This window comes from Balaenoptera musculus, chromosome 10, assembly GCF_009873245.2.
Source record: "Balaenoptera musculus isolate JJ_BM4_2016_0621 chromosome 10, mBalMus1.pri.v3, whole genome shotgun sequence".
Classification (NCBI taxonomy): domain Eukaryota; kingdom Metazoa; phylum Chordata; class Mammalia; order Artiodactyla; family Balaenopteridae; genus Balaenoptera; species Balaenoptera musculus.
The window spans coordinates 67,913,836-67,928,251 of record NC_045794.1 but is presented as its reverse complement, the minus strand read 5'-3'; the positions used below and the strand labels follow the sequence as shown (position 1 = coordinate 67,928,251).

The 14,416-nt window shown below is 35.6% G+C and overlaps 1 protein-coding gene across 6 annotated transcripts in view; it reads right to left on the bottom strand.

The window, feature by feature from the left end:
* Window positions 1–14,416, bottom strand: part of TMTC2 (transmembrane O-mannosyltransferase targeting cadherins 2) — an 889,490-nt gene that overhangs the window by 683,659 nt on the left and 191,415 nt on the right. For all 6 annotated transcript variants that reach the window (XM_036865958.1, XM_036865961.1, XM_036865962.1 and 3 more), the window contains exon 3: window positions 1,171–1,999. In XM_036865958.1, the coding sequence (XP_036721853.1) occupies window positions 1,171–1,999 (829 nt within the window). The remainder of the gene's footprint in view (window positions 1–1,170; window positions 2,000–14,416) is intronic.

The window sequence follows — 14,416 nt, the reverse complement described above, 5'->3', positions numbered from 1 at the left end:
TAGTCCCTCGGCTGAAAGAAATGAATAGTGGTTCACTGAACTCTTGACTTAATTGGTAATCGATAGGGATGCCAGAGTTGTTTCTGGGGCATCTAGATCTTTGGATATATATATATATCCTGATACATATCAGCAGGCCATTCCATTCATTAGGAACAGTTTCACACATTCAGTATTTGAATAACTGGTACAGAAATGTGTTGGAAAAAGTGGAAAAAGCCCAGTTCAAATGCTATGCAAGCAACCATAATTTAAAGGATAAAACACTAAAAAATGCCTTATGAAGAACAAGACTCTTTGGCACTATTTACTATGGTATATTTCTACACTTAAAATGTACACTTATTTTCATTCAACTGCTCTCTAGCTTCTCTCATCATTCATTGCCTAAACCAGACAGATCACTGAATTAACAGCTTTTGACTATTCATTTATGCTTTAAAGGCTACTTTCTACTCAAGCAATAGATTCTGAGATTTACTAAAATAATTTTTTAAATCAAAAGCAGTAATGAAAAATATGCTCCATCTTCTCCTTGTATAGTGAAAAGTTTATTTCCTTAAGTGACTTAAGGACTTTCAAATAAGAATATGTGAACTGCTTAGCAATACCCAGATTATTTAGTCTCTGCAAAGCTAAGGGTGACTCACACTTGCACGCACACACACTGATGATACCTATAGACACCATGTCAAGGTTCAGAGGTGGCCTTACCTCCAAATCTTTTAAAGATATCAGTGTAGGCCTCGTGGTATTTCCTCAGGCGGTGCTTGGAAAAGAGAAGAGCTAAACTATACTTACGTGGGATAACCTGACTTTCATTGCATGATGAAAAGAGATGATGTCCGTATCAGTATTTTAGAATGTGGAAACCAAGCCTTTTTTAAAATTCTTACGATAGTCAGTAGTTTTACACAATAGGAGCTCTAATTCCTCTGGACAAGTATAGTCAGAAACATAGGAAAACACTTCCCCGTTCCCAATATGGAATGCTGGATGTTTCTAAAATAATGGTTGTGCTCCCTTGCTTAAAAAAAAAAACAAAAATTATCAGTATTGAGTAAAAGAACCTCTTCTTCCTTAATACTGTGTGTTTTAAGGCAAGAAGCAAAGATATAAAAAGGCAGAAAAAGTACACCGTCCAGGCAAAAGCATAAAATAAAATATTACCTTTAGCTGGGTTTACTTTTATCCCTGACCTATACAGCATTTCCTCATTCTGCCAGTCTCCGTTCCTGATCGCCGTCTTCAGTCCATAGAAAACAATTAACGTAGCTGTAGCGTAAAAAATCAAGCTCTTGAGAAACCGCTTTTGGACTTTGACATAAAGGGCTCTCGCACCCACTGTAATGAGGAGGCAGAAGCCCATACTAGGGATATACAATACTCGCTCTGCAATTACAAAGCCAACATAGAAAAACAGGTTCGTGGCAGGAACGAAGGGTATTATTAACAAAGATAAAGACAAAACAACAATGTTCTCTGTAGAAGGAAGCCGTGTTCTCTGCGACACGTTATTTTTAATGCCATTTTCTACTTTGGATGGAAAGCTGGGCTTAATCTCTGAGTTCCGGTACTCCACCTCTGAGTGGCAGCTATGTCCATTTGCATTCTGCTTGCCATTTGTTACAAATTTCCCGTTGCAGTCTCCTTCTACGCTTGGGCTCTTCAAACCATAGTAGGCAAGGAGGAGGAGTCCAGTATAGAAGGCCACAGTGTGTAGGTTTCTCCAATCACAAATTGTTTTCAGCAGAGGCACGGCATCCATTGACCAATCAAAACTGAGGGTATCTGGGCAGAGCAATAGCCAAAGGTTCTTGGTTGGCAAGTAGAAGAAGGTGAGTGTCCGAGCCAGGAGGCTATCCGAATCAGCAGCTGGGTTGTCAGAGTTGGAAAAGCTTGGTGGTTTGTTTCCCATCCAGTATAAACGGGCACCCAAAAGGGAAGTTCCCCAGAAAGTTAACAAGCTAATGCTGAGAAAAAGAGACAAGTTCTTCCTCTGAAACCAAAAGAGAGGGGGGGAAAAAAATTAAGAACATCATCAAGACAACATAGGAATACAACACTTAGAGATGAAAAATACTTTAAATGGGCAACTAAAAACAGAGCATTAGGTTTCAAATATGTGACTTCGTTTCCATCTCCTTTAAACATGCTTACAGATACTGTAAGCTTAAAAAAAATAGACTATGGAATTCTACTCTGCATATAACTTTTGATGAGTATCTTTTCTTCTTGTTCCTCTCTAAATACCAATAACCAAAGCTTCAATTTCTTGACCTCTATAAAACGGGTTGAATACATTTCCCTCCCGAAACTGGTGTCAGGTCAAAATCAGACTACAAAGTGGAAGTACTTAGCACTGTATATGGGATATAGTAGACATCTAATAAATGTCTTCTTTCATTTTATAGTTTAGATTCTGGCGAAAACAAAGAGCAGACATGCCAAAAAATATGGAGTATGACAGGATTCTGCATGGCTCAATCGCATTTAGCTACAGGTATCCCCGCTTTTCAAAAGTTCACTTTACGCCACCTTGCTTTTACAAAAGACCTAAATTAGCACCTATTTTCATTAACAACAACAAACGTGCAAAGAGGATTTTCACTTTTACAAAAAAGGTGAAAAGTGAAAATAGGTTCAGCATTTGTTTTTGCAGGGAGCCAACTACAGAGGCAGTGTGTACCCCAGTGAGCGGCACCTCCAAGCCCCTTCCCCAGGAGCTATACTCAGCATCAAGCTGCCATAGCTTTAAACTGTTTCTGTGAGCATTTGCACTTTATCTTGATTTATCTGGTACATCCGTTAGCAAGATGTGCCCTCAGGTAATAGCTTATTTGCTTTAAGCCATTTCGGCTTGCAAAAGGTTTCACAGGAACAATCTACTTTCGGATAGTAAAAACCATGGTATGTCTGTGCCAGTCTCCATTTAATAGTCTTGAATCTCCTTGCAGAATTTATAAACTAGGTTATCATCTGCTACCCTGTGCTCTCAGTGACATCAGTGACAGTAAACATCTAATAAGACTCCTCGTGAATTCTAAAATTTTCATGTCGATGATAACTTTTTAAAAATAAGATGACTTTAATAATGGACTTATTTCAAGAGAAAGACAGAAAATTGTGAGAGGAAGGCCAAAGGGCATCCCTGTTAATGAGAAATTTCTGGCAAACTCTTTCAACCTGAATAAGAATTTAGTGACCTCAAATAATTTAAGTCCTGAAGAAGCAGTGGGGAAGGGGGAAGGATGGACACCATATCCCAACTTTAACGATCCACTGCTAATGTGATCTCTTACTGCACACATTCTGGCACTATATAAAACTATCTTCCTCAAAGACATTCAGAAATGTGCTTGGAACCATGCAAAGAATATGCCAAATATTTAGTTTAAAAAACAATCTATAAAAGGCAACAAAAGCAAAAATAAACAAGTGGGACTACATCAAACCAAAAAGCTTCTGCACAGCAAAGGAAACCATCAAACAAAATAAAAAGGCCACCTACGGAATGGAAGATAATACTTGCAGGTCATGTGTCTGGTAAGGGGTTAATATACAAAATATATAAAGAACTCATACAACTTAATAGAAAAAAACAACAATCTGTTTAGAACATGGACAGCGGATTTGAACAGACATTTTTCCAGGGAAGATATACAGATGACCAATAGGTATAGGAAAAGGTACTCAACATCACGAATCCTCAGGGAAATGCAAATCAAAACCACAATGAGATATCACCTCACACCTGTTAGAATGGCTATCGTCAACAAGACAAGAAATAGCAAGTGCTGGCAAGGAAGTGATGAAAAAGGAACACTTTTGCACTGTTGGTGGGAATGTAAAGTGGTGCAGCCACTATGGAGAACATTTTTGAGGCTCTTCAAAGAATTAAAAATAGAACTACCATATGATTCAGTAATTCCATTTCTGGGTATTTATCCAAAGAAAACTAAATCACTATCTTGAAAAGATACCTGCACACCCATGATCACTGTTCACTGCAGCATTATTTACAATAGCCAAGACATAGAAACAACCCAAATGTCCATCAATGGATGAATGGATAAAGAAAATGTGGCACATATATACAATGGAATATTATTCAACCATAAAAAAGAAAAGCCTGCCAATTGCAACAACACAGATAGACCCTGAAGGCATTACGCTAAGTGAAATAAATCAGACAGAGAAGGGCAAATATTGTATGATCTCATTTATGGTGGAATATTTTTAAAAAAGCAAAAAACTGAGCTCATAGATTAAAAAAAACAGATTGGTGGTTGCCAGAGGCAGGGGTTGGGGGGATGGGCAAAATGGTTGAAGGGATAAAGGTGGTCAAAAGGTAAAAACATCCAGTTATAAGATAAATAAGTCGTGGGGATGTAATGTATAGCACGGTGACTATAGTTAACAACACTGTATTGCAAATTTGAAAGTTGCTAAGAGAATAGATCTTAAATGTTGTTGTCACAAGAAAAAAAAACAGAAATTTGTGTGTCTGTGGCGATGGATGTTAAGTAAACTTACTGTGGTACTCATTTTGCGATATATACATGTATCAAATCATCATGTAGTATACCTAAATCTAATACAATGTTAAATGTCAATTATACCCCCCAAAAAGAAAAAAACCTTAGTCCACAAAACAATATATTTTGAGCATGTACAAGTTCTATTAAAACAGTGTCTGTATTAAACTGTCACTGGCCTCTCCTCCTCTGACTCTCTCTTGTTCACCCCAACTCTAATTGCTGGAAGCCACAGAACTCATCACGGATCATCTGCTCCATCTCTACTCTGAACCAAATAATCTCAGCAAGGATCGTGATTTTAAAATTTATTAGTAAATACTAATGACACCACCTTAACTTTCCTTCATCTCCATGGTCATTTATCCAATTGCCTGTTGGGCACAGTCACAGACACCTTAGGTACCTCAGACTCAAGATGCCCAAAATAGAAATTGTTCATTAATATAGTATCACAGTATCACTAAATTCACAGAATTAAGTGCCTCAGTGTTTTAAAAACATCTGTGGCAGACTGCTGCTCAAAATTAATTCATGTAATGTTATATGGAATTTTTAATGGTTGGGGGAGTAATATGTTCATTCATCACCAAGCTTTCAATTTCAGGTCTGCCCTATCAAAATGCAATGTTTGAAGACTCATTTTCATCTAAGAATATCTTTTGCAAACTATTCTTTTGCTCCCCTGAAATTCTACCTAGCAAAAGTCCTAAAATTTCTTGATTTTAGGGGGAAAAAAATGCATAAAACCATACGTTAAAAGTTGTCATAACTTGTTGCATCAATCACGAAACTGAGTATTCTTAGATTATGCAAGAGAGAAACACATCATTTGACAAAGACAAATGAGGCCAGGTATCAAGGTATCATAAAGGAGACAGATCTTGGAAAACAATTCAACTTTGAATTTGTACCAAAAGTCCATTTTGTAACTAAGTATTAACCAAGTGTTCTAAGTGCAATTAGGGCCATTCTATTACAGAATCTTCTGGTGGGGGTAAGCAGAGAAGATGAGCAGAAAGAAGAAGGCATTACAAAAAACAAGCAGTAATCAGGCAAGAAAAGCAAGGGAGTAAGAGAACCTTGGGGAGGGAAATTAATCAGGTTTCTTTGCTGGCGTGAAACTCCAGAAGAAGTTAGCCTTAATAATTACATAATTCTATCTGATTCCTAAAGATAGAAATGTCATAAGGCAAAACTACCTTATTCAGGGCTCCCCTGGTGGCGCAGTGGTTGAGAGTCTGCCTGCTAATGCAGGGGACGCGGGTTCGAGCCCTGGTCTGGGGGGATCCCACATGCTGCAGAGCGGCTGGGCCCGTGAGCCACAATTACCGAGCCTGCGCGTCTGGAGCCTGTTCTCCGCAACAAGAGAGGCCGCGATAGTGTAAGGCCCGCGCACCGCGATGAGGAGTGGCCCCCACTTGCCGCAACTGGGGAGAGCCCTCGCACAGAGACGAAGACCCAACGCAGCCATAAATAAATAAATAAATAAATAACTGATTGAAGGACTTAAAAAAAAAAAAACAAAAACTACCTTACTCATTAATTTTTAATAAAAGCATCATTAAATTTTAATAAATTACTATCAAAATAAAACAAGATTTAAGATATGATAAAATGATTCTAGTTTAATAATGCTGGAAGAATATTTAAATATACTAAACTACAAAATAAAAATGTGAGTAATGAAAACTATTCAACGATAAATACTATATAAGAAGGCTAAGTGCTGAGAAAATGAGAAAAATGAAAAAGCATAAAAATAAAACACTAGCATGAAGTACTTTACATTTTAAAACATTTTCACATGCAGTCTCTGATTTAAACAACTGACATAATAACTAAGATCAAGAGACATAAAGGTTGTGAAGTGAGATGCTCCGTACACTCATTCTGCCACAATGGTGAAGTCTACAAGGGCTAAATAAATTACACTATTAAAGGAAAACTGAGCTAACAGGTAAAAGAAAATTGATGTTTAAATGTTTAAAGTAGAAGAGTTTCTAAAGCCTTGTGATAGGTTGATACTTTAAAAAAGTGGTAGCCAAAGTCTGAAATTGCAACTTTCAAGTCTCTTTAATGCCTTCTCGTAGAATTTTGTTTAAAATTATCACCTATAAAAATGGGATTCTGATAAAACCAAATCTCTCTTCTAACCTCACATTCACTATTCCTGTGGAGATGGCCTTAAAAGGTGGAAAAAAAAAAAGCATGAAAAGCTTTTATTTATTCATTTTAATCCTTACATTCTGATTTATGGATTAAATCAAATTAACAATTTTGTATTGAGCTACAACTAGGAGCCAAGTGACCATACAATTAGCCTCAGCATTTCTGCATTGTTTTGTTCTTGGCTTGGTGCATCAAATTGATTCAACACAGTTATTTCCAAGATAAGTCATGAGAGTTCTGATGAATTGCCACCATAGACTTGAAAGTCAAAACTAGTAAAAACCACATATAGAAGATGAATTCCAAAGTCTGGGAAATTTAAACATGATCTAAGTATAACCTTTGATTGGGAGCATTAGAAAATGATTGAAATTTAATAGCAAAAACATAATCAGTTCATTCAACACATCATTAAGGCTGCTTTATGTGGCAGACACTCTTCTTCTATGTGTTGGACATACACCTGTAAGAAGAAATGAGAGCCCATGTGCTCTTGGAGCTTTGCGTATTCTACCCTGCCTAGAAAAATACTTTGGAAGGAGAAAAATCTTAGTGTTTTCAATGATAGTTTTCAAACCTAAAGGACCATCAATATCAATTGTGAGCTTTTAAAAATACTGATACCCTAGTCTGACTAAAATCTCCATAGGAGATTGTAACATAGGCAAGGCTGAGAATCATCACATATTTGCACAAGTCTAATTCTTATTACTACCACTAAAAATACTGTTGGACTCTGGCTTTCATTTCACAGTCTAAGGCATATTTTCCCCATTCTAAATGAAGAAACCATAATGAAACATAAATAATGCTTTCTTTCAGTCTCTGGGACAAATTGAACTCAGCATAATAAATGAAAGTCAGGCTATAAAGGAATTGAGGTCTTTGGAATAAGTAGAATTCAGAGTTGAAATACTCAAGTCTTGTTGTGACATTCAGAAGACAGAGGGTTTGTTCTCAGAAAAAAAAAAAGTCAGACTTCTAAGTATGAACCACAAAAAGCAAGTAATCCAATAGTAAATACAGATGTGAAACTACAGACAGGAAATTCAGAGAAAAGACAACAATAAACATTTGAAACGATGCTCAATCTCATTGATAAATAAAATGAAAGTTGAAGAGAAAAGAATATATTTCAAATGAACCTAAGTGAAAAAACAAAAAAAAGAATTGGATATTAAAGTCCCTGAAATTGTGTTGAAATGACAACTATCACACATTGTGAAAAACATAAATTGTACAATTTGGGTGGGAAATTTGGAAGTGTTTAGGAAAATTAATAATTTGTATTCCTTATCATTTGGTAATCTGGATTTAGTTACATACTCTCTAACAAAACCTCTTAGATCTAAATACAATGTCATCTAATGCAGCACTATTTATAAAAGCAAAAATAAGGAAATACCTAAAAATTTCAATAGAGCAATATGAAAATAAATTATGGTATAACCATATAATCTAATCTATAAGGTAATTAAAAGGAAGACCATATATATAAACTATATATAATATATATAGATACAAATATTTATATATATGCATACATATATACCAACATGAAAAATGCTATGTAGCAATTAAGACAAACAAACCAAATCATTTTAAAGTAACATGACTAGTGAATAATCATTGTGTAAAATATACGTATCATAAAACCATATTGGCTATTCAGGAAAAAATACCATCTATTTTTCACAAATGCATACATATATATGTAAAGGTTTTTCATTAGCTTGTTTTTGTTTTTTTCCAAGTCTAGAAATAATTACACCAAACATGAGATGATGAAATCTCTGGGACAGGATAGGGCAGGGAGATGGACTGATGGATAAGAGACAAAGGGGGCTTCAAATTTCTGAGTAGTTGCTATTTATTCACAGCCTCCCAAAATTTATTGTAAAAAACAAGGTTTGACAATTTGATGTGCTTAAACTTATATTTCTTGGGTTTAAAAAAAAATTTTTTTTTGAAATATGCAAATAATGTTAACAAATCTAAATTCTGGTCATAGGCACTTAAGTATCTGATGTGTTAGTTCCTATAATTTTCTATGTTTAGTATTTACTGTACCTATAATTTTATAATTGTTTCTTAATTAAAAAATACTTTTCCATGTCCCTATTCAATCTATCCACAATTATTTTGTGACCCTTACCTTAATTTTGCTAGAAAATCTCTTAAGTTCACAATGCACCCTAGTTGGGATACAAAATTATGATAATATTACCCCAAAGCACTCTTTTATATCTGTGGTATAATCACACATCTTTGAATCCCCAGAAGGTAATACACACTCTGACATTTGTAGGTATTCAAATAAATTATTCTTAAACTAACTCTGACCCTCAAACCAAAAGTCTGTTTATACCTATCATCTCACACATTTTGAATCTTGTTATGATAAATCCTCACTCCTAATCCCTTATGAAGCCTCATAAATTAAACAATATTGCACAACTCCAAGGCTATTTAAAAATAGCTTGTTGTCATCATATACAGAAACTTGGCCTTGTCACCTTTATATCATAACACTTTTTGCCTGTTTCAATCTTTCTCCATGAAAAGTACACACAAAAGCAATGACATATGTTCTGGAGGAACATTTTTCTGACTACAACTTCATTCCAAAAGTAGCATTAGAAATGGGAAATTGATTGCATCCCTAAAAAAATTCTTATCAGACACATTTTATGTCAATTATTTTATTTTTTTAAAGGAACCATTTTGAGATACGTCAGAGCACACGGTTCTTTTTTTTTTTTTTTTTAATTTTATTTATTTATGGCTGTGTTGGGTCTTCGTTTCTGTGCGAGGGCTTTCTCTAGTTGTGGCAAGCGGGGGCCACTCTTCATCGCGGTGCGCGGACCTCTCACTATCGCGGCCTCTCTTGTTGCAGAGCACAGGCTCCAGACGCGCAGGCTCATTAATTGTGGCTCACGGGCCCAGTTGCTCCGTGGCATGTGGGATCTTCCCGGACCAGGGCTCGAACCCGTGTCCCCTGCATTGGCAGGCAGATTCTCAACCACTGTGCCACCAGGGAAGCCCCTATGTCAATTATTGAATGGACAGGGTTCCTTCATGGTTTAATTCACTATTTACTTACAAAATGATATAAATCTGCTTTATGAAAGTCTAATTTCTCTAAAAGTTCAAATACATTCATCTTTTTAAAAATTCTTCTTTAACATAAAAAGGGAAATCAGATCTAATCTCCATTTCATTTTAAAGAATTATACATTGCTAATCACAAAATCTTAGAGGGATTTTTATGGAACTGTCAAACATAGTAAATCACAGAATGGAAATCAGCTAAGAATATAAAGTTCATGGTTGACAATTTTATCTCTAGTCTTTGGACACACTAGTCAAATACAAGAATGTAGCTACAGCTTAAGCAAATAATGAGAAATTTATCATAGAACATAAAAGTCTTTCCCACACATCACCTGAAATATGAAGGCAAAGCTGATGAGAAGACCCTGCCATATTAATTAGTGGTGATGTCTTTATAGAAGCCCTGTGGTGATTTTCTCCTATGGGGAGTCTTTGACTAAAGAAATAATACAAGAGAAAAGCAAAAATCAACTACAACAGCTCCCCTCTCTATTATTCAAGGAAAACTGCCACTCATGATGGCAACTTCAATACTGTCTTCTGCTCTCACAATTTGTGAGACATAAAGGAAACTGAAAAGGATTATTTTAGACTCAATGAAAGAAAAATGTAAACATTCTGCCTTAGAGTATTAAAACCATCATGAGACTCACTTTTTGGCAAACTAATGAAAATAAATTACTTAAGCATAAGTCCCATTTAATTCCAAATTAAGCCCTTGGCAATGATAGTAGAGTTGTAATAATAATGTAGATAAAAATCAGTATCTGAAAGTTATAAGAATAACTGAGAGAAAAGGCTATCCAGACATAACAAAAATCGAGCATTCCCTATTTTGTATCCACCATTCATCACTGAAGTCATAAGCTTTCACTTTATCAACAATATAGGATTTCTCCTTGCTGTCCTCCTCTCTGAAATAGTTCTCACTGGAGACTCACTCCAAAACATGAATACAAAAAGCAGATTTTTCTGAATATGTGACAAGAAGGAATGCATGGCTAAAAGTATAATTAGAAATATTTTTTCTAGAATATATTCATGTGATTAATCAAAGTTTTGCCATAACCAAGTTGTCAAGTAGTTCTGTTTCCCTTCAAAGGAAAAATGGGTTTCCTTATTAATAATTACCCTCTATACAACATCAGAAACTTTTTTCCATACCAACTAACAGACAAGATAAAAGAATTTGAATGTTTGGTATTTCAAAAGCTATAAAGAGGTTCAATGGGTGGGCATATCCAGTCTTTGTGAGGAAAGAATTTAAAAACTAAGGGCATTTAAAAAAAAGTATGTTGGTGAGATACTTAACACTTTAGATTATAAGGAATTTTTTCATTTATTCAAGCTGACTCTACAATACACCATAATACTTTGTTAAGTTTGGCCATCTATCAGGAAGTATTTCACATATCCAGAAAAATATTTAGCATCTCAATAAAATCAGTTATAGATTGAAATTCACTGATGAAAACGTACAGATTTTTTTAGACCAGATTATAACTTACCCAACAAGGTTTTCATGAAGGGAGAGTATAGTTATATAAAAATCCAAAGAGTGTTGAAGCGTATTTCATGTATCTGATATAAGGAATGACACAGGATATTTATCTGAAGTTTAAAATCAAATATATTTGGATCGATTTGGTAGTAAAAAGCCACCAGAAACAACAGGATTTTTTTTCTTATTTCAATTATAACCACAACTATTAGCCTATTTGAAATCTTCTCATATTTCTTCATATATATGATACTAGCTAACATTGGTAAAAATGGACATTTAGAATAGTTTTTAAATGTGATGTAAAGAGACAAAACCTAAGACAACCATCTATTCTTCTTTCATTTAAGCATACTTGAAACACCTCCTTAATTTTACTTAAAATTTTGTTTTATTTATTCCTTAAAAGGTGTTACCTAGTGTTCACATCTTGATTTCAAATACCATTTTCCAATAAAAGGAACCAAGGTTCCTTGGAGAAATGTACTGATTTTAGGACTGGGGCAGGAAATATACAAGATGATCCTGGAGCATCTTGTAGTGCTAGAAAGTAAGAAAGTGCTCAAAACACACACACACACACACACACTCACGCACCCACCCACACACTCACGCACCCACCCATGGGATATGGCAAAGTGCCAAAGGGACACAGGAGCCTACTTAAGGAGCTCCCCTGGCCGAAGTCAGAACAATTTGAGCAATAAAATAAGTAGTATTGGGTTATAACCTAAAGTATAAAATATCCATGAGTCCATACTGATAAAAAAAAATGATATAATAAAACGATATGAAAAAAGGGGAGCAGGAGGGAATAACTTTACAGTAGAGAAACCTGAAAAACACTATCTCAGCCAAATGATCAAGGTCAACCTGAACAGTGATAAGTCATGTTGATAGCATGTACATTTCATCCTTGATATTACATGATGCAAATGTCACTTTATCTGTGTGCTTCCTCTCAAAACCCATAAACCCAGTCTAATCATGCAAAAACCATCAAGCCAATTCTAATAGAGAACATTTTACAAAACATCTGACTAGGAATCCTCGAAACTGTTAAGGTTATCAAAAATAAAGTTTGAGGGCTTCCCTGGTGGCGCAGTGGTTGAGAGTCTGTCTGCCAATGCAAGAGACACGGGTTCGAGCCCTGGTCTGGGAGGATCCCACATGCCGTGGAGCGACTAGGCCCGTGAGCCACAACTACTGAGCCTGCGCGTCTGGAGCCTGTGCCCGGCAACAAGAGAGGCCGCGACAGTGAAAGGCCCGCGCACCGCGATGAAGAGTGGCCCCCGCTCACCGCAACTAGAGAAAGCCCTCACACAGAAACGAAGACCCAACACAGCCAAAAATAAAAATAAATAAATAAAAATAAAAAATTTTAAAAAAAATAAAAAATAAAAAAAATAAAGTTTGAGAAGCCATCACAACCAAGAGGAGCCTAAGGAGACATGACAAATAAATGTAATACGCTATCCTAGATGGCATCCTGGAAGAGAAAAAGTGCATGAGGTAAAAATGAAGGAAATCTGAAATAACTATGAACTTTATTTAATAACAACATACCAGCATTGGTTAATTAATTGCAACGCAGATACTATACTAGTGTGAGCTGTCAATAATAGGCAAAACTGTATGTGAAATATATGGGAACTCTGTTCTACTCAATTTTTCTGTAAGCCTAAAACAGTTCTAAAAAAATAAAGTCTATTTTAAAGAACGGTTGTTACTAGAATAAAAGTTGCTAGAAACCAAACAAAATTAAATAGATGGCCTTTGATAGATCAATATCTGAAAGCTACGAGCCAAGAAATATTAATAACTGACAATTAACACCAACATAAGTGCCTATTAACATTTCACATGTCTTCAAAATTAAAAGGATAGAACAACAAAATGAAGTAAATGACCATTTAATTCAGGTTAAATGACCACAGTTGTTTATATGGATTGTATGAGAGATGATATGCCGATTTCAAATCCTGTTTGGGTTTTGTCTGACACTCTACAGCTTCTGTAGTTTACTAGAAACCCCCAAACAAGAAGCAAATATCAAGGAAAGCACGCTTCTAAACACATAGCTAGGGTGTTTTGGTTGGCATGGTGACCCAGTCTTCCTCATTAAGCTAACATGGGGAAATCAAGCAGTTAGCAATTCCTTGTGTACCCATGGCAAGCTGCTTCCAGAGCTAACTATTAGAAACTGAAGTACCCAAAGAGTTCAATTACTGAAACTGCAAGGGGTGTGCCACAGCCCCTATCCCATTATACTAAAAGCTAGCCTCTGAATGCCAGCCTTCAGAGTAATCTTGTTTAGCTTAAAATAAGGGGTTTAACACTTCCCACCAGGCAGTGCGCTATGGTCAAATCAGGTTAGCCATGAAACAATCCAGCCTTTATGAAGAAAATATGTGAAGAAAATAGCCTTCGTGACCTAAGAAACAAAAAAAGCTTTAAACCAAAGAAGACACCTCTCTATCAAAACACTTTTGGTTCTTATTAAGCTCCTTTGCCTATACTTTAAGATGACACCTAATAGGGGGAGAAATCAAAATAAAAGAGCTCAAAATTAATTGAATTTGGAAAAGGACCTCTTTTTCCATCCATTTCTCCTCAAATGGGCAACTGCATTGCAAATGCATTTCCTGCACCAATGGATTAAACAGCAACATTCTTTTAACTCTGTGTGGCTTTAGTGAGACAAACCAGCCATTATGAGATGCGTTCCAGTCTCATTAATGAGGTAAGCATGTGAGTCCAGCATTTTGGAAACATAAAGAGACAAATTATAATGAGACTTCACTCAGTGGGGAGGCCAAGAGACATCCATCTTCTCTCAAAGAGAATAGACAGCTATTTAATGACTGTGGGAGTTTTCCTGTGAAGACACAAAAGACACCAATAAGAAAAGGAAGATTTTATATATATATATATATATATATATATATGTATATATATACATATATATATATATATATAAAACAACATACGTACCTAATAGGTAGGTGTTCGTTAATAAGCATAAATTTAATGCTTAATGTCTTTACATGGAAATAAATGTGTTCCCATTCTATAATTACACTTGTCTTCT